A 21320-nucleotide genomic window follows, 5' to 3' on the forward strand; every position below is an offset into this window, starting at 1 on the left:
TTTCCAATGTGACTTTATTTTCATAACATTAAAGATTTTTATGTCATAACTGTAATGAAGGGACTTGAGTTTACAAAATGACTGTCATTTTGTAAACTCAAAATAATAATAAAGTCCACTGGAGGCAAGTTGAACTGAACACATGCTCAGATTTATTTAACAAAACTTGATCAAAACAAATGCAAAATAAACAAAGACTTGACTTAAACCATTAACTAAACTTGAACAAACATAAAGTCACAAAACAGCAGATACAGAAACAAAGCTAGACACCAGACAATGGGAATATGAGGGCTATATATATACACATCGACTAATGACTTAAGACACACCTGAAAAGCAATGAACAATGAGCCAATGACAAAACAGAGAAAAGAGAACCACACGACTAGAACATCCAATGAAAACATAACACATGAACCAATTGAGGGCAGCACATGACATGATCACTTGAGGAAAAAGAGAATCACATGACAAGTACAAGAAACATGACTTAGAGAAATTCAAAATAAAAGACAAGAAAACATCAACAAAACCAAAACTATGGGTTGCTCCAGGCGGCCAAACAAAACACAAAAAGTCCAGGAGGGTGGCGGAGCAGAGGAGGTCCAGGGGGAGGAATGGAGGACCAGGCCCATGAAGAGGATGAGGCCGTGGGGCAGTGGCGAGTCTGGAAGATGGGGTGAAGGACCAAAACATGGAAGATCAGGTGGTCGTGGTGAGGCCAGTGGAGATGGAAACCATCAGGGCGGTGCTGGTGGAGCAAGAACCTGGGCAAGTCCTTCTATCAGTGACCAGTGACATCTGTGAATGGCCTCCATGGGCATGACATGGCAGGAAGAGAGTTCACAAGCGATTGTCTACCAGAAGCACTGTGGATAATGGGATGACCTCCGGGACCACCAGACTTGGACTTGGGACCACTGAACAAGACCTACTCGCCGATCGCACTGACCGCAGTTGTGGATCCATAGCACTGGCGGTTAGTCTTGTCCACCCTGGGTTAGATCCACTGACACTGGTGCTTGGGTACTATGACCACTAGCCCAGTCTTCTACTTCTACTAGTAATAGTCTATGGTCTTCATTGGCTGCCCTCAAACAACGTCTACTTTGACCTGCCCTAAAACACTATAGCATCGTGTTATGTACATGTCGAGAAGACAGTTTTCTGCTCTGGTGAGGAATTACAGTTGCAACATCTCATAATTTATGACAAACTGAGTACCGTATCACAGAGAAACGTCCTGCTCAAGTAAATCGTCCTTATATAATTTAAAAATATTTTTATTTTATTTTATTTTGGGATAAATAATAACCTGGACATTTCTTGACAGTTGTTAGATTCATCATGGTAGTAATAGTAGTAGTAGTAGTAGTGTGTGTGTGTGTGTGTGTGTGTGTGTGTGTGTGTGTGTGTGTGTGTGTGTGTACATGTGTGCATCTTTACTGTATTGTAGAGGTATTGGGTGAACTGTCTAACACAGCTTTCCAGATATTAATGACAATTCATGTTCAATAAATTGCCTGGAAATAGTTTTGACATGGTTGCCATAGCAGCAGCCAGAAGCCCTGAAAGCAATTTAGTGTCTAACCCAAACCGCAGTCAATGGTATCGTCTACTCTGTCATAAACAGTGTCCCTACGACCTGACGTAAACATCTTTGAGGAAACAATCTACAGACATCCTTAGATCAATAACATTGGCATTAACATATCAGTGAAGGTCAAGAAAAGGTCACTTTGATGCATGATAGAAGGATGAGAGAGGAAAACTGTCATATTACTTTAGAGAGCTGTCTCTGGATGAAAAGACAAGACAAAAAAAGGTGAAAGGGGTGGAAAAGAAAGAGAGAAGCTGACAAAAATATTTAAAAATGACTCAAAGCATGCAAGGAAAAAATATTGCAGGATAAAGATTGGAGACAAGGATGAGAGGTTGATGTATTAGAGCAGGGCTGATGGGTGTGAACCACTGGACAGGCAAAGACAGAAGTTTATTTACTGAGCTCTGATCAATACAGACAAACATAACACAGTACTGCACACACACACACACACACACACACACAGCATACAGAGCGGCTTCAGGCACACTGGCTTCTCTCTGCGTCCATTGAGACTAGTTTGTGTTTGAAACAGAAAGATACAAAACCTTCAATACTGATAATAGATCAGATGCATGTATGTGTGTACAATATTTCACATTTTCATCATATTTCGTGTTCATTGTAGCATGCAAAAATGAATGCATACTCTGTATCTGCGTATACAGGCAATCTAGTCACTGCTAACTCTTTCCATTAAATCCATTAGCTTTAGAAATCCAAGCTTAACTGCTACTCTCATGACCTTTAACTCTTCACATACACACGTTTGATATTCTGTAATGGAGGAGACTTTCCATATAAATCCATCTATTGAATTATACTGAGTGAATGATATTTTATGTCCCCTAACCCTACCCTTAATCCCTCACACAAACCTTTCAGCATTTTCATTAAGACATTATTTATTATGTTTATTAAGCTATTTTTCATTAGCTGCTTCCCCACAATTTGCTCCACACAACCTAGGCGAAACCTCACACTCATACGCACACAGACAAGCACCAAACTAGTCATTATAAACTAGCCTGGACCAACATACTGAAGGAGTTCATGCTGGTCTAAGCTGGTGTTGTCAGCAGGAATAGTAAGCACTATACAGTAGTGTGCTAATGTGAACATCCATCAGTGAGGTGATCGAGTCACCATAATGAGCTAGTCTACTGAAATGATGCAGCATATTTATCTGAGGATAAAAGAGGAATGTGTAGGCTTTTAAGACAGGGGGGTTTGAAGGACAACATACTTGTTTTTTAGTCGCTTTCTGTAATACAAAATAGCAGACTAGTGTACTCCACCGTTCAAAAGTTTTGGATTGGTACTTTTAATTTAGACAGTAATATTGTGGAATATTATTACAATTTAAAATAACCATCTACTATTTGAATATATCTGTAAAATTTAATTTATTCCTGTGATGTTAAAGCTGCATTTTCAGCATCATTACTCCAGTCTTCAGTGTCACATGATCCTTCAGAAATCATTAGGCAAGGCACATTTTTTTCTAAAGCACACTTAAAAGCCAGTGCTGACCTCTCTAATATGTTGATTTTCTGCTCAAGAAACATTTATTATTATTATTATTATTGTTATTATCAATGTTGCAAATAGTTGTGCTGGTTTATATTTTTGTGGAAACCATGACACATTTTTTTTTTAGCATTCTTTACAAAGTTCAAAAGAACAGCATTTATTTGAAATCAAAATATTTAGTAATATTATAAAAGTCTGTACTGTCACTTAGGCATCCTTGCTGAATAAAACGTATTAATTCATTTAAAAAATTTGAAGGTACGAGACTGTTTGCTGGCGTATAGTCTTTCAACTGAAGCCTCAATTCGTTTTTTTTTTTTCGTTTTTTTTTCATGGGCATTGCAATGTTAATTGTTTAATCACATCAATCAGCATAATCAGCATTTTAATGTAATGTGAAAAGAGATGCGGGAAAAAAAGGCGTGACTACAAATGATTCGCCACTCAAGACGTGTGTGTGAAGTGTGACAACTGAAATGGAGGGGAAAATTGCAGACTGTACAAGAAAGACAACTGCAAAAAAAATTTTTGCTGCCTTAAATTAAGTACAATCAACTTGGATGTTCAAGTCATGTCAACTTAAATTGCATTAAACTGACTTTAAAAAATGAATTGATTCTTGTATAACTTATAAAATAAAGTAAAAAATTGCTTGACTTATTTTGATGAGTTAAAGCAATGTAAAAACATATGTTGTCATAACTTATTGATCATATAATTTTTTACTGTGTGACAACACATGAATGAAAAGATGGAAATAGAGGAGAGAGAGGATGTGGAGAGATGAGGGACGCTGGTGCAGTGAAGTTGGCAGACAGACTCTCAATCATTCTTTATGAGCCACCACAGCACCACACCCTCCCCTCTGATTACACACTCGCAGTGTGTGTGTGTGTGTGTGTGTGTGTGTGTGTGAGTGAGTGAATGGTTACTTAAAGACAACGTGAGTAAATCCTGTCTGCCCTTTAGTATGATTAGTTTTCCTCAGAGAGAGAGAGAGAAAATTTGAGAGACAGCAATTGAACTGACTGCCCCCTTTTTCTCTCTCTCTATCTCTCTCTCTCTCTCTCTCTCTCTCTCTCTCTCTCACTCGCTCACACTCTTTCTCATGAACAGACAGATGAAAGTAACTCAATTTTTATGGGATATTCAGCGCAGAAATCATCTTAAAATCCAGCCAAATTGCTCTGAATTGGATTATGCAGAAATGACTTTTAGGCAAGATAGATTCATGAAGTTATGAGGGAACAGATAGATGGATGAAGTGAACTCGCCTTTCCTCAGTAACATTCTTACATTTAAAACGTGGAATATTTTGCCACATATGTATTGCTTAATGCAATAGGTAAGATTTTATTATCTCTGGTGCTCACCAAGACTGCATTTATTTCATTAAAAATACAGTAAAGTCAGTAATATTGTGAAATGTTATTACGATTTAAAATAACGGTTTACTATTTTAATATATTTTAAAATATAATTTATTCCTGTGATGACAAAGTTGAGTTTTCAACATCATTACTCCAGTGTTCAGTGTCACATGATCCTTCAGAAACCATTCTAATATGCTGATTTGATGCTGGAAATAGATATGGCACTTTTTTATTTCAGGATTCTTTGATGAATGTTCAAAAGAACAAAATGTATTTAAAAATAGAAATCTTTTGTAACATTATAAATGTGTTTATTGTCACTTTTGATCAATTTAAGGTATCCTTGCTGAACAAAAGTTAATTTCTTTAAAGAAAACTTACCCCAAACTTTTGTACGGTGGTGTAAAATGTATGTATATAGCATAGTATAGTATAGAATAGTATAGTATAGTATAGTAGTGTAGTGTAGTGTCGTATAGTATAGTATAGTGTAGTATAGTATAGTATAGTATAGTGTAGTGTAGCGTAGCATAGCATAGCATAGCATAGCATAGCATAGCATAGCATAGCATAATACAAGTTCAGTTCAGGGTTTAATAGACCACAACACATAGCCTAAATTCTCAATTTCATTTGCATGAGGATTTTTCAGGTCCTAAATCTCAACACCAATGCTCTGACCTGTACTATGTTCATGTTTGTTTGTGTGCTGTATTCTTTATTCACATGAATGAATGTCGGATTAGTACAGAATACTAACATCTGTACTGGTGTTCGGTCGTTTTGAAGCAAGAAACGAAAACATTTTCTCTATTCTGGAACGGTGGTCTGATGGATGCTGAAATCCCTCTAGGTTTCAGCAAGTATATGGGGTCAAAAGTTCATAGATGGGCGGAGCCATGGCTGGATGCAAATGTAATACTTTGTGAAATGCTAAAATGAATTAAATCTCTCTTCAGGATTGGTGAGGATGTGGCCCGTGCGACAGAAGGAGGGGGATACGCAGGCAAACACTTTCGTATGGGCTTCATGACGATGCCCGCCCCTCAGGACCGCGTTCCTCCTCCCTGCGGCCTGGGCTTCACCGTACGCTCACAGTCTCTGCACTCGGTGGGAGGGGGAGAGGAGGAGGGGAGTCCCACCTCACGAAAACAGCCCCCGCCTAAACCCAGACGAGATCCCAACACCAAACTCAGCACTTCCTCTGAGACCGTCAACACTGGGCTCAGCACGGGGAAGAGCGGGAAGGAAACAGACAAATGTGATGGTAAATATTTCACTCACAGTGAAAACTTAGCGCTGAAAAGGTGTGGAATTGCATATGCATTTGTTTCCCTTTCAGGTGCAAAATTTATGGGAGGAGAGTATTGAAATGAATCACGCAAGGTGATTTACTAAGGTTTGCACTCGTCAATTTATTGGTTTTTGGGCCATTATTTACAGGCCAAAAAAAGCACGTTTTTAACCAGAAACAAACTGGTAGATTTCCTGTGTTCTTTAATTGACATTCAGAATGTAAGTCATTCACGTGCAGAACTTTCCACTCCCATCGGCGCTTTATTTGAATTGCTCTCTCTCTCTAATTTGCCCTGTTTAGTAAATCTGGCCCTAATGTTTTTAGCTACTGTATATGCATGCTTGATTTTGCGTTTGGAAATGTGTCCGAATGCAATTCATATTGCAATGCAAGTATGTCCCAGCCGCATCTTTATTCTTTCTCATCACTTCACTATTAAATGCAAATCCCCTCTGTTCTGCCATCTCTTTCATGCATGCCTTATTCCTATGGATCATTACACATGCAGAGTTCCACACACACACACACACACCAAACCCTCTTCCTCTCTGCAGTCCACATCACAGAAGAGATAGACAGGAAAGGTGGTACATATTTTATACTATATGAACATATATGCATACAAACAAAGAAATGCACTGTACACCTACAGACAGTAAGGACGAAACAAAGAAATCATTCAACTTGTTAACAGCAGTAAAGAAATCTTGTTTTTTGCTTTATGTCAAGCGGCGCATTAATATATAGTTTTATAGCCTAATCTGACAAGGTAAAATGTATATATTTGTATCAGATTTTACATGGCATTTTATTAAAGTGACAGTAAAGACTTTTACATTTGTTACCAAAAATGTAGTTTAAATGCTGATCTTTTGAAGCTTCTATTCATCAAAGTAGTCCAGCTGTGCCATCACAGGAATAACTTATATTTTAGAAAACAATTATTTTAAATTGTAATATTTTACAATGTTGCTGTATACTGTTTTGATAATAAGAGACTTCACAGTGCACTTCAAAAGTATATATATATATATATATATATATATATATATATATGTGTGTGTGTGTGTATATATATATTTTTTCTGAATATTTGGTTATAAGTGCTCCTCTTAGTGTCAATGACAGTTACGGCAGAAAATAGCATTACCAAGGTGGCCGTCGAGTGGACTGACTTGCTTTGAGAAGGGCTTGATGCACACTTGTACACTGTAATGAGTCAGTGCAGTCTTTTTACATAACAGAAAATGGCTCTTAACATCACAGACACCTGTAATCTATCTTTCTAAGAACAAGTGACATCAACTCTTTCTCCTCCTCTGACTGGTCACCCTGAGCCAGCAAAACACTCTCATTGGTTGCTCGCCGGCTGCACTGTCATATGAACAGGGGCAACCGTTGCCATGGGCAACAGTCCGGGCCTAAGTGTTTTACCGGCGGCGACAGCTTCAGACAGAATCAACCAAAACACAGATGATGCCTTTCATAAACAAGTTCACGGCTACAAGGTCGACAAGCCGGAGACTTGAGTCGTGATGCGCATACACAACACACACACAAAGATGAAGTGATATAATGTTCCACTGGTGGAACAAATCATGTATACATACATACACATAGTTCTATTGTAAGCTTATGCAGACAACATTTTCACGCACACCCTTTAAACTAAATGTGCTGGTCTAGGCTGTTTTATATTATACAGTGAGCAAATGCCCCAACGGACTTTACTATTCCACACACACACACTCATTTCCTCACACATTACCCTTCCCTTAACCCTTAACTTGATCTTGACTGATCTCACTCAGAGAGCTTAGCTTTCGAAGTGCTTTTCTTTCAAATTCAAAACAGAAGCACACATTACAACATACCTAACTCCACTCGAGCACTTGACCCCATTTTACAATGTTCAGAAACCTCATTTAGAGTGCATTAACCCTTAAAACATCAACCGGCTCTTTGCGGTGAAATTTGAAACGCAGCCAAACTCACTGTACTATATACAGCACATCATCCTTTTCAGTGTATTCAACCTCAAACATGTGTAGCCTCATTTTGGAGTCTACTAATATACACTACACTGTTTAAAAGTTTACAGTCAGAAAGAGCAAGTCTCTAATTCTCACTAAGGCTGCATTTATTTGATCAAAATATATAAATAACAAAATACGTTTTAAAATGCAATTTTTCCTGCGATGCAAAGCTGAGTTTTTACTCCAGTCTTGTGTCACATGATCCTTCATAAATCATTCTAAAATGCTGATGAATATGATGATGACCTCTTTTTTCGCAATACATTTGTTCTCTTTTCTGCTTTAATATCGTGCCCAGAGCATGCATTTAAATTCATGTAGGATCATAATGTCTTGATATCCGAGTAATGATGTATACAGAAAGACAGAGATAGTGTTTTTGAGTTTGACGCATTAGCTTGAGGCTCTGTGGTATTTCCACCACACTAAGGGCCAAAGAGTATTCCTCCAGAGGAGCCTCAAAGCTCAACATCTCCCCTCCTTCTCTCCTCTCTCTCTCTCTCTCTCTCTCTCTCTCCCCTGAGCTCCCACACTACACTCCCCCCATCTCTCATCCCTCCTTTACTCTCGTGCCTTCATTTCCCACCCCACTTTGGCACCATTTCTTGTTTTGCTCATTACTATCCTGTCTTTTATCTCACTTGTTTATATATTCCCTTTCTCATAGACCCGCCCCGCCCTCTTTTCTACTTCCTGTTTAATTTCCAATTCATGTTATAGAAAATTCTCTCTCCATCTGTCTCTCCTTTTTCTACCTTTACTGTGACGATACCATGGTACAATGAAGGCATTAGATGATAAAACCAGGGTACTATATATATATATATATCATACTGATTGACTAACACACTCATATCCAATTATATACAAAAGGTATTTCATATACAATGGAATTACCATGTTAGATATAACCATGGTACATGTACGAAAAAAATGGTTATACATGGTACTCTACGTATATCTGATTATATACCTCTTTTTATATACTCTCCATATGATTCCTAATACAAAAAATACCATGGTTTTGCCATGATAGTATCAGATGGTAAAATCATTGTGCTTTACCACAGTACTGAATGAATACCATACTTATATACATGGTATTTTTACATACAAGGAACTTCAAAACAGTCATTAACATGGCATAACTATGTCCAAAAAACACAGTATTATAGAAAATTCTCTCTCCATCTGTCTTTCCTTTTTCTACTCAAACTATGGTGATACCATGGTACAATAATAGTAGATGGTAAAACCATGGTACTTTGACATAGTACTGATTGACTACCATGCTGTACTTCAAAGTATACTCTGGACATACCATCCAAAAAACATGGTATATAACGGTACATACAAAAAGTGGCAATACCATCTACATCTGATTATATCTCATTTTTCCTTCATGTGATTCCTTTTAGAAAAAAAATACTATGGTCGTACCATGGTACAGTGATGGTATCAGATGGTAAAAACATGGTACTTTGATATCTACCATGGTATTATTTTATACACGTCCAAAAACATGGAAATGTAGTAGAAGTAGTACCATATTTTTTAAAAATGTGGTACTCTACATACCTCTGATTATATTCCTATTTCTTCCTCCATCAGATCCCCGTGAGCGTGAGCATGTGTGATGGCTTGCATGTGTATGTTAGTGAGTGTTATGCTGACCGAGTGTCACGGGAACATGTATGTCCTATATATAGCACTGATAAAGAGACAGAGCTAGTGACATACATGCAAAACCTTAATAAATCATAACCAGTGTCCGTTAAACAGCATCGTATTAAACTTAATGACATGTGGCATGTGGCGTCCCTATAGGCGTATATCTGTGATGCATATCTCATTGGCGAGACTATTTCACCTCTAATTTAGAGGGAAATCAATATAAGTGCATTATCGTACAAATACAAACACAGATAAACATCTATATTAAATCAGCGGTGTAATACTAGATAAGAGATGGGGCATTTGCTACATCCTCTGATGGGAAACAACATCATGAGAAGGTTTCTGCTTCAGAGAGAGAGAGAGTGAGAGAGAGAGATGGATGTGCTGTGAGAGGAAGGTACATCACGCACCTGCTGTCCTCGGGAACACAGTGCCCTATATTTTGTCGTGTCACAAACTCATTTATAACACACACACAGAGGTTTCCATGTTTTATGGGGACTTTCCATAGACATAATGATTTTTTATGCATCGGCACCAACCATAAAAATTGAGACCTAATAATTTTCTAAACAATATCAGTACTATTTTTCCAAACATATTTTTATGTTTTAGTTAAAATATCATTACTAACAAAAAAAAAAAAAATCTGAAACACTGTATCTTTAACTTCACACACTTTTTTACAGAGGCCTGCACAACATGTGGGGGGAAAAAATTATATATCAGAAATATATAGTATTCCATAAAACAAAGATTATTGGAATATGTCTTACAAGAAAATACCATTCAGTCTTTCTACTTCAAAATTTTATTTAATGTGTAACTTGGTGTTTTGCTGATTTGTAATTATTTGTGAAATGTACTAATGTCATGGAACAGAAGAATGCAGACAGGTAAAATCCAACCAGAGTTTATTGAGAGACACACGTAAACAGGTGAGTAACTGAAAAGATGATCGATGTGGTAATCCTGGAAGGGAAATTATTGTTTTTATCTGTCACACTTACAGGATCAAACAGGTAAGTATCCACAGGTTGGTGTTCAGTGATGACCAACAAGACCACACCACTTATGTGTATTTAGTGCTGGCTTTTATGGAGGAACTGATGAGGCTGATGGCAGAGAGGTGTGGTGATTGTTGAGTGTGCACAGGTGGTAGCCAGAGAGGATTATGGGAAACGTAGTATGCTGAGGTGACTGGTCTGGTGAATGAGGATTGTGACAACTAGCAATTTATGAGTGAAGATTGTTTCAAAGGAAATCCTACACCAAATGACCTCCGTGACCATGTTTTATTCATTTGTTCCCTCATTTAAGTTAAATCTTGCCAACCATTCACCTAAAATGAGGGGAAAAAATAAGTCGTTGGAACAAATTCTTAATTCACGACGATGATGTCGTGTGCAGGACTCCATAAATGTCCACCTCAGATCAAAATAAATAAATAAAAAACAATAATTGCGATTTTGTGTTTCTCAATATGACTATAATTCACAATTGCAAATTAATTTCTCATCATTGCAATTTTTTATCTCAGAATTGCAATACGCTGATTTCACGCAGCCGTTATTTTGAAATCGAAAGCGAGGCTCCGGTGGGAAGAAAACCGGAAGTGTCGCCTTTAATCACAGGAGAGTCGTGAATGCGATGGCGTATTGTTGTGTTTAATGATGTTGTGTCAATTCTAAAAATGTACATACATTTATTTCATACTTTAGACTATGTACAGTGAAATTCATTTATAAATAAAATATTTTTTTTATATATAATTCAGAATGTAAAAAAAGAAGCAGGAATGAACTATATACATATCCTATATTGGATATTAACATCCAATAGTGTAAATCGCGGCAGCAGCTTCAGGTTGGTAATCCAAGGCATTGTTGTTTATCTTTACTTCCGGGGTTCTTCCCACCGGAGCCTCACTTTCGATTTCAAAATGGCGGCTGCGTGAAATCAGCGTATTAGATCTCTGATAGTCGTAACTTTATCACTCATATTTGTGACTTTCTGTCTCACAAAAAATATATAATTAACTTGCTTTCTTTTATTAAAAAAAAACAATATCAAATAATTTATTTGCAACCTTTTTCATTTTATCTTATATTTGTTTTTTATTTAAACTCTTTGCATTGCAATGATCACTATTGCTCGTGTTTTACTGAAAATGATTGAGTTCTGGATTTGCGCTTTGTCTTTGTAAATGGTTATCAGTGTGAACGCCCATTTAGGGTTAGGGTGCAGAAATTATAATCAACTAAATTTATACTAGAAGAAGTATATGGGAGGTTTTTGCAAGGTGTACAAGTTTGTGTGTAAAATGGTTGAGAGAATGCGAGCCACTCTGTCCCCTTTCTGTCACTTGGGTGAGGTACTGTGATCTTTCTCTGAATGATAAGTTAAATCATTTTGTCATTCTTGCTGACTTTTCATCTGTGTATCACAGAGTTCATCCACAAAGCTGATATAAACCCCTGTCATGTCCTTTACATAACAAAAAGACATCCACACGCACACACACGCACAGGGATCCAGAGTCTCTAGAGGATGACGTAATTATAGCTTCAGCCAGCTTAATGGAAGATTAAAAATTAGCATACTTCCCATGCTGACCCATTAACTATTACTTGCGCTTGCTGTTGGCAAGAGACACACTAGTAGACTCATATACAAACACACACACACACACACACACACACCGCCCTGCCATTGCTGGAAGAAACGGGTCAGTCAAGTTGCCCTTCACTGAGCCCAGCTGTGGTGATGTGGGGAGAAATGACAGAAAGATGGAGAATGAGCGAGTGAGTAAACAAGAGGGGGAGGGCGAAAGAGAAATTGAAACAGTTGCTTTCCACTGAGATGATAGTCAGGAAGAAATTCATTCATGAAGTTAAAATGACCTAGTTTTCTCCACTCTAGTTCTTCCTCACCGCCCTCCAGTGTAGGAAACTGCCTGTTTGATTATTCCATGAACTCCTCCCTCCACATTCAGAAAGCAAAGCCTAGCATCTCTAAAGCTAACATCATTGGCAGTAGCACATGAGAATGCCCTGCAAAGTGTACTGGCTATTCAGCATAGGGAATAGTGTACGTTAATATATCCGTTCACATGAAGTGGAGAGACAATTTATCATAGTCAAGACTACACATTGTCTATAAATATAGATTGTAAATATATCCTATCTATATTTATGTAAACAAGTATATTTTGTCATTAGAGCCTAAAAATGTAACCTCTGCAGATATCTCCTAGTCAGTGTGCAGGAAGCAGTGAGTAGTGTTTAGGGAGCCTGTGAATCAGAACACAGATGCACACACACCGAGCACGGCCTGCTTCTTTCGTTTCTCAGCACTGGTAGCTCAACTGTGTATAATTAATCCTGTCTCAAGCAGAGTGTTAAACTCTATTCTCACTAAAAAGTCCTTGGAGAAGCCTATTAACTCAGTTCATAACCACACACATTCAGGATTAGTGACTGTACTGAGAGGGCAGTCGTGGGATGTGGTGCGAGCAGAAGCATCAAAAACCATCACATGCACAATAGAATAGTAATGGCCCAGTGCAGCCCCATACGGCTTTGGGGGATAGCACTGACATTAAAACTAATACACGCTGACTTTGCTACCCTTTTGCTAAGCCATGGCCACAATGACACTCTGTTAACACCTTATTGCTATACTGCAGTACTTTACTTTTATGCTTCTGCTACGTTATATTAGTTGTACAAAATAAAATGATGCACCTCTTGATGGAAATAAATGTGATGTTATTTACATCAAGAGGTACATCAATTTTTGATCAAGATCAATGCAAGAGTCAAGCACTCTATAAAGTCTACTCCAGCACATCCCAAATACTTTCAATGAATTTAAGGTCTGGACTTTGGAAACATAATAATCACTGCAATAATGATCCAATCATAGATTCTTAAAGGGGTGGTCAATTATGATTTCACTTTTTTAACTTTACTTTTATTTTTTTACTAACTTTTCTTGCAAAACAGTACGTAACAAAAATGCAATAGCATGTTATAAAGGCAAGATGACAACATGAGTTATAACCGTAATTAAACTAAACCTTACCTGTTCTATCTTCATGCCGCATATTCTCTGGCTTTGTATGCATCTTACAACAGTTCCCACACGAGCGATTTATAGATTATCATGACAGAATATGCTAATCAATTACTTGAAGATAGTTAACTCCACATCAGCTAGCTACATAAATTCATCAACTAACCATTCAGAAACGTGCGTGAGGTAATCGGAGCTGATAGCACGAGCCCTTGAAGCTCCGCCCTCTTCTTGAAAGGGGGCCGGGAGCAGCAGCTCATTTGCATTTAAAGGGACACACGCCAAAACGGTGTGTCTTTGCTCACTCTCAAAAAGTGACAATTTTAACATGCTATAAAAAATTATCTGTGAGGTATTTTTAGCTTAAACTTCCAATACACACTCTGGGGACATCAGAGACTTATTTTACATCTTGTAGAAAGGCACATTATGGGACATACAGTATAGGATATATTTAAATCCAAACAGCGACTTTTTTTTTTAGAATGTAAACAATTGTTCTGTGAAATGCTAAATCCATATTTCTAAACATTTCTGTTCTCTTGCCCACAGCATCTAAATCCCGCCCCTGCAGTGAGGAGTACCGTCGCATGCCTCCGCCAAAACCCAAACGCAACCCCAATACGCAGCTCAGCACATCCTTTGACGAGTCTTACATTCAAAACCACTGCAGCAAGGTTAAGTCTGCCTCTCTGCCGCGACAACACAAAAAGAAGTCGGCGTCTCAGAATCCAAGCCCCGCCCCTGCCACTGACGATGAGGCGGAGCCTGTTTATATAGAGATGGTGGGGAATATCTTACGGGACTTCAGTCGAATTGCCGGAGCTAATGGCGATGAAGAAGATGACCAAGGTGAAAGTGTGTATGAGGAGATGAAATATCCTGCTTATGACGATTTGCCTTCATCCTTAGACCACGGCCAGTCACGATGGGAGCAGTGTCCCACTCCTTTGGTGCCGGAGGTAGAACTTACACGACCCACCACTCCACGTGGTTCACTCTGTGACATTCCCGCCCCGTTCCCGAATCTGCTTTCCCACCGCCCTCCTCTACTAGTGTTCCCACCTGCACCAGCCCAGTGTTCCCCCAACTCTGACGAATCTCCTCTTACTCCTCTGGATGTCACCAAACTGCCCGTGTTGGACAACGTCGGATATGTCAAACCTGGTGCATCCCCAACTAGCGCTGACCCTGGACCACCACTGGAGGCTCAGCAGGTGTCCGGTAAACACCACCACCACCACCACCATCATCATAAGAAGAAGTCAGCAGAGACTAAGGAGCAACAAACAATCACAGCATCAGGACGGTCCTCCGCTCCACCCCTGACATCTACGCTGTACAAAAGCGGTGGGTCGTCCGCGGCACACGGGTACCCCCGGAGCCACTCCGCCTGCCCGTCCCCCGTCAGTATGGGTCGTGCGTTAACGCCACTCACCCTGAAGCGCCCCCCGCCATACGATGCCCTCATGACCGGGACGATTCCTCGCAGCGCTTCCGGAGTTGCACACGGATCACGTGAAAGCGGGCGGCTCTCGAATTCCTCTAGTGTGCACGGGGGCTCCATGCAAAATGTCTCCACTGCTTCGGGTTCAAGCTCAGGGTCGGGAGGTCGAGGCTGTCGTACACCAACCAGTCCTCTGGATGAGCTCAGCAACTTGTTCTCTTCCGGACGCAACATGCTGAAGAAAGGTTCTGGAAGCCGTAAGAACAAAGACTCAGCAGATGGTGAGTGAAAATCTTATAAATGCTCTAAATGTGTTACCAAAAACAAAACAAAACAAAAAACTTATTTTATGCTCATCAAGGCTGCATTTATTTGATAAAAAAAATACAGTAAAAACAATAATATTCTGAATAATTATTGACATTTAAAATAACAGTTTTCAATTTTAATGTGTTTTAAAATGTAATTTATTCCTGTGATGGTTTAGCATCATTACTCCAGTCTTCAGTGTCACATGATCCTTCAGAAATCATTTTAATATGATGATTTGATGCTCAAGAAACATTTCTTATTATTATCAATGATTAAAACAGTTGTACTGCTTCATATTTTTGTGAAAAACATAAAAAATTAAACAGAAATTTGTATTAAATAGAAAACTTTTGTAACATTATAGATGTCTTTAATATCACTTTTGATCAATTTAATACATTGCTGACATTCAAAATATTGAAGCATGTTAGCAGCAGCAGTTTACCAGCTGGGTAATATTAATTAGATAATAAATTAATTTATACACAATATATTTTTAGCATAGTGGTTACTGAGATTTTTGAATTGGTTGATATTAGAAACAGTATAATATAGGATAGATTTAATTGTGCATTTCCCCCAACTTTTACATATTTTTATTACACCTTCCTTGTAAAGATGATAACCACAACGAATAATTTCAACTTCTCCCTCCTTTTCTTTAAAAAAACTATGAATCTGGGTTACAGTGAGACACTTACAATGGAGGTAAATGATCTGTCGATTGAGCTTAACTTGAATTGAACCCAGAATATTAATAATTCAATAATTGTCAGCTTATTAACATCAGCCAGAATTTTTATATAAGTGTATCCCCAGTAGAAAATAAGCAACCAAGAAAAGTACTAAAGCCTTTAATTAATTAGATCCACACATTTTAAACCCAGTGAATACTGAAATTGTTAGGGTTAACTGTGAGATATCTGGAGGCGATTGGCCATATCAGTAACAACTTCAAAGTGAGGGATGTTGTCTCATAGAGCAAAGCCTGATTGGGTTTAAAGAGCGTGTGTAATCGTCTTGAGAGCTGCAGCTAAGGACTTTTTTCCAGACTGTTATTTATTCCCGTGTGTGGAGGAGAGATGGCTTTCATGTCCTATTTCCACAGTCCACTTCCATCACCCCAGGTGTGTCTGTGTGTTTGAGCTCGTTCGGAGATTAAAAATTGAGCGATCAACCTACGCACAGACTACTGAACATGCTTATAGTGCACAGGACAGAGAGAGCGAGAAAATGACCCAGATTCTTCCATACCGAACTGAGGCTCTTCAAATCAAGCTCACTTTTGATTGCGAAGGTCGCCGGATTGTTGCGTTGCAAGGGTTGTTGAATGGCTTTCTCATGAGCCTTTCAAATCATGATTAAATGAATTCAGAAAAAAAACACTTAACAGATTAATGAGTCAAAGCTATCATGTTGAACCCTCAACACATGCGCACACTCACACTCACACATAAATAGTCAAACCTCACTTCAGTGTAAGTATACACTGCACAGGTACACAAAAAACACACACATACACACACTGAAGCTGGTCAGTCTGTCCATCACAGTCAATTTTCCGCTATACCCAGTCCAGCAGAGAGACACAAACGCACACAGGCACCTCCTGTCAGTATGTCTTCCACGGATCTGTGACTTGGGCTTCGTGCCTGACAGAGTGTGGAGGTGTGTGAGATTAGCAGGCTGCCGGCATTAGTATGTGCATGTGTGTTTGCCTGACACAGAGAGAGAAAAGACAGAGAGATAGTGAAGAATCTGTCACTGTGATCCAAAACACACCAGTATCTATTCACAGCTCAACATCACTCTGCTAAGATACACGGATGCGGGCCTCATATGGGATCATGATCAGAGTTCACTCATCCATTTCTGACACGGTCGGATTCAGTCAAAATCAGTCAAAATGAAACTTTTAATATATTTATTTTATTATTTTAGTCTCTTATGCTCACCAAGGCTGCATTTATTCTATACATTAAAAACAATAATATTGTGAAATAGTACAATTTAAAAGAACAGTTTTCTATTTTAATATATTTTAAAATATAATGTATTCCTGTGATGGTAAAGCTGAATTTTCAGCATCATTACTCCAGTCTCCAGTGTCACATGATCCTTCAGAAATCATGCGATTAGTGCTCAAAAAACATCTCTTATTATTAACAACGTTAAAAACAGTTTTGCTGCTACATATTTAGTTAGAAACCATGATACATTTTTTAGGATTCTTGGATGATAAAGAGTTGAAAAGAACCGCATTTAACTAGAAATAACATTATAAACAATCTAAAGTGTTCTTGCTGAATGAAATTTCTTTAAAATAAATATTTATTATCTGTTTTTAATCTGATTTAGAGATATTTTCAGGAGCCAGCTATTTATTTTAATTTAAAAAACCCTGAAAACCCAGGTTTGTAAAGAAAAATATTATCCATTGATTGAATAAGCCTCCTTTCTTCAAATCTACAGATCTCATATCAAAAGCTGCCGAGTCAGTCTTAAACTTCACGCTTGGGCTGTGATTGGCATTTTCAGAAATACCCATTTAGAGATAAAACAATCATAGACCGATCTCTTCCTGTCCAGGCCAGTTATCCTGGTCCAAACCCTGTTAGGGAACTCTACTACAACTCAGCATGACACCATTCGGCGCCAGAAAAGCATACGGAGTCTGAACCTGTGCCAGTGTCGAGTGGCACGCGATAGAGTTTGCGCATTAATCTGTCTTAAGGATCAGTCTAATTTAAATGTCATATGAGTTTGTTTTTATTATGCCCTACAGTGCTCATAAATAGCTCTAAATATGCCTTAAAAGACAGCAATCTACTGTTATTTCTTAATGTATGCAGCTGTATTTAAATTCAATAGTGCTTTCCCTGCAGCCATGAATAGCTTAATAGTTTCTAAAATGTAAGTGTCTGAGTAACTTCACATAGTCTAAGGTTACATTAGCATATACTAATAATGATCCCACGCATTTAATATATTTCCTCATCATTATAGCTCTGAGGTTGGCATACATTATCATAATTTAGAGGCACAGAAGTGCTTACATTGGGCCCATAATGGCAGATCAGGTTCGCTGTCAGGCTGAAAACAGTCTATATGATTGAGAAGAAATTCTGATCAGGATCTTCCAAGAATGTGCCATTAAACAGCGACAAACTGGCTCCAGTGCAACAAAATACTGACATACACAGTATTATAGTTTCCATTATGAAAATGTAATTCTGTCAGTTTCAGAGCTCTTTTATGACATTACTTTTTTCTATTCTGCCTCTATGGCATCATGGATTCTGTCACTTCCATATATTCTATATGACATCATTTTACTGTCCTGAATAAGGTATTTTACATAAAAGATGTTTACATGTTACACAAGACAAAAAATAGCAGAATTTATTTAAAAAATGACCCTGTTCAAAAGTTTATGTACCCTCGATTCTTAACAGTGTGTGTCGTTACCTGGATGATCCACGACTGTTTTTGTGATGGTTGTTCTTGAGTGCCTTGTTTGTCCTGAGCAGTTAAGCCCAATGTTCTTCAGAAAATTCCTGAAAATTCTTCAGTTTTCCAGCATCTTTTGCATATTTGAACCCTTTCCATCAGTGACTGTATGATTTTGAGATCCATCTTTTCACAATGAGGACAATTGAGGGACACAAACACAACTATTAAAAATATATTCAAATATGCAAAAGATACTGGAAAACTGAAGATTTTTCTGAAGAACATTGGGCAGTTTAACTGCTAAGGAAAAACAAGGGACTTTTCGTAATATCGACTTTATATCTCATAATGTGACTTTATATCTTGCAATGGGACTTTTTATCTCACTTTTGCAACTTTATATCTCACAGTGTGACTTCATGTCTTCTGTTTCTCCCCACCTCTGGTCCTAATTGCAACAAATGGCATATCAAAGCCAATCTGACTTCTGAGCTGTAATGCTGCCGGAATCATAATCATACACTGTTTGTTTGCTGGCCAGAAGAGAACTGTCCCCCCAACTGAGCCTGGTTTCTCCCAGTTTTCATACAATTTATGAAGCAGACATCCTATTCAGAAGTAGTATGGGAAGTCTGGCAGATTTTGATATGAATTCAACCTCTAATAAACACATCAATAGTTCACTGCCACATCACAAAGGGTGAATCTATAATTTTTTTCTTTATATTTAAAAAAATTTAATGGATGTTATCTTTTAATCTTTCACAATATTATTGATCTGCCTGCGTTGACACCATTATACAAGAACTGACCTGAGCTGGACGATGACATCACTGTTTTCCCCAGAGTGGCTATATAAATGAACTAAATTAATAACTTTTTTACAACAGAAATGAACCATGACTGAACTTACTTAAACTGGACTATGACGCTAATTTCTTCTAGATCTGCTGCACAGCCGAAACAAACGTTGCTGCATTATTTTCCTGTTATCACTGTAAAGCTCCTTTGAAAAAAATCTGTATTGTAAAAAGCGCTACATAAATAAAGGTGACTTGACTTCAGCTAAAAAAGCGCCTTAGTTGTAATTCTAAACAAATGATTGATAAAGTGTGTCTTAACCTAAGAGGTTTGGTGCAGTCGGCTGCTGATCTTTAGATTCCTAAAAAGGACCTTGGAGATAAACTACAACCTGTCTCTTGTTTGGCTCTCTCCTGCTTTGCCTTTTAGCCTTGTTTCAGTGGTGTTGTTTATGTCCATTACCTCTGAGAGCCAAAAGGTATTTGGCATGGCATTTCACTCTAACTGGATGAGGTGAACATGTTTCTATGTTGGCTGCTGTTAGCTGAGGAACCTTGTAGAACAATCTGACCCTGTGAACACTGACAAGAACACAGTCCTGCCAACACACACCTAAAATTCCCTCCACTAATGGACTCACATTCACACTCACACACATATGGACAGATGAGTGTTTAAGCTGACTATATCCAGGCACTGACCGTGTGCATGTTAATAAGTAAATATGATAAATTTGTCGCAGTCTTAGCATTAGCGCCCAACGCTAATGACAGTGGACACTAATTAAATGTAGACTAATGGAGCAGGACACCACAGACTAATGGGATTTCAACAGACGTGGCCAGACAACAGAGCGTGTGTGCGTGTGTGTGTGTTTCAAGAGAGATAAAGTATGGTAAATAAGGTTTTTGAGGAGCAATATGAGTCCATAATGGAAAAAAAACCTATACCAACGTCAGAGGATAGCAGGGACACTCTCAGTTTCTTTTATGAAAAAAAACTATTCACTATATTGTACGGTATGTTTCTGATTCACTAAAAATAATCGGCTCATAAGAGTCATTCGTTCAGGACTGTTCCGTGCTGTAAATTCAGTAATGGAAAATGCAAGTATGAGAACTGTTAAAAGAATGTAAATTGGTTTCTAGTATTTTTTTTAATGGAACTGATTTAATCATAAAAAAAAAATAATAAAAAATAAAAAAAAAACGGAAAAAACAAATAATTGCTACTTTTTATCTCACAATTCTGCCTTTTTTCTTGCAATCACAACACTGTAAAAAAAATTGCTGCGATTATTTATCACAACTTCAAATCCAACATTGTTTCAACTTTAAAAAGTATGTGTTCATGCTTGACTTAAAATATTAAGTTTAGTTAACTTTAGTTAAGTTGGATATTTAAGTTATCTCAACAAATTTTAAGTTGTTATAACTAAATCGCAGCCACATTTTTTTACAGTGAAGTTGATATTTATAAATCTCAGAATTGCAAGAAATGAAGTCAGATTGCGAGTAAGAATTGTGAGATATAAACTCGGAAGCGTGAAATATAAACTTAATGAGGGGGGGAAAAATCTGAATTGAGAGAATCTGTATTATATGGAACATTTTGCAGCCCTAGTTGCAACGCTGCATGTTGAAATAAACTGAAGTAGCTCATGACTTTTATTAGCATAAGGCTTAAGTCATTACACACACACACACAC

At 38.0% G+C, this 21320-nt stretch overlaps 1 protein-coding gene across 1 annotated transcript in view; it reads left to right on the forward strand.

Annotated features, from left to right (window-relative positions):
* The window catches only part of nyap2a (neuronal tyrosine-phosphorylated phosphoinositide-3-kinase adaptor 2a), a 37842-nt gene that overhangs the window by 7578 nt on the left and 8944 nt on the right, over positions 1-21320 (forward strand). Inside the window, exons 3-4 of the mRNA XM_082179127.1 lie at positions 5472-5779; positions 14152-15327. Coding sequence (XP_082035253.1) covers positions 5472-5779; positions 14152-15327 — 1484 coding nt within the window. The remainder of the gene's footprint in view (positions 1-5471; positions 5780-14151; positions 15328-21320) is intronic.

The sequence above is a fragment of the Leuciscus leuciscus genome (genome assembly GCF_965113295.1).
Source record: "Leuciscus leuciscus genome assembly, chromosome: 9".
Taxonomy (NCBI): Eukaryota; Metazoa; Chordata; class Actinopteri; order Cypriniformes; family Leuciscidae; genus Leuciscus; species Leuciscus leuciscus.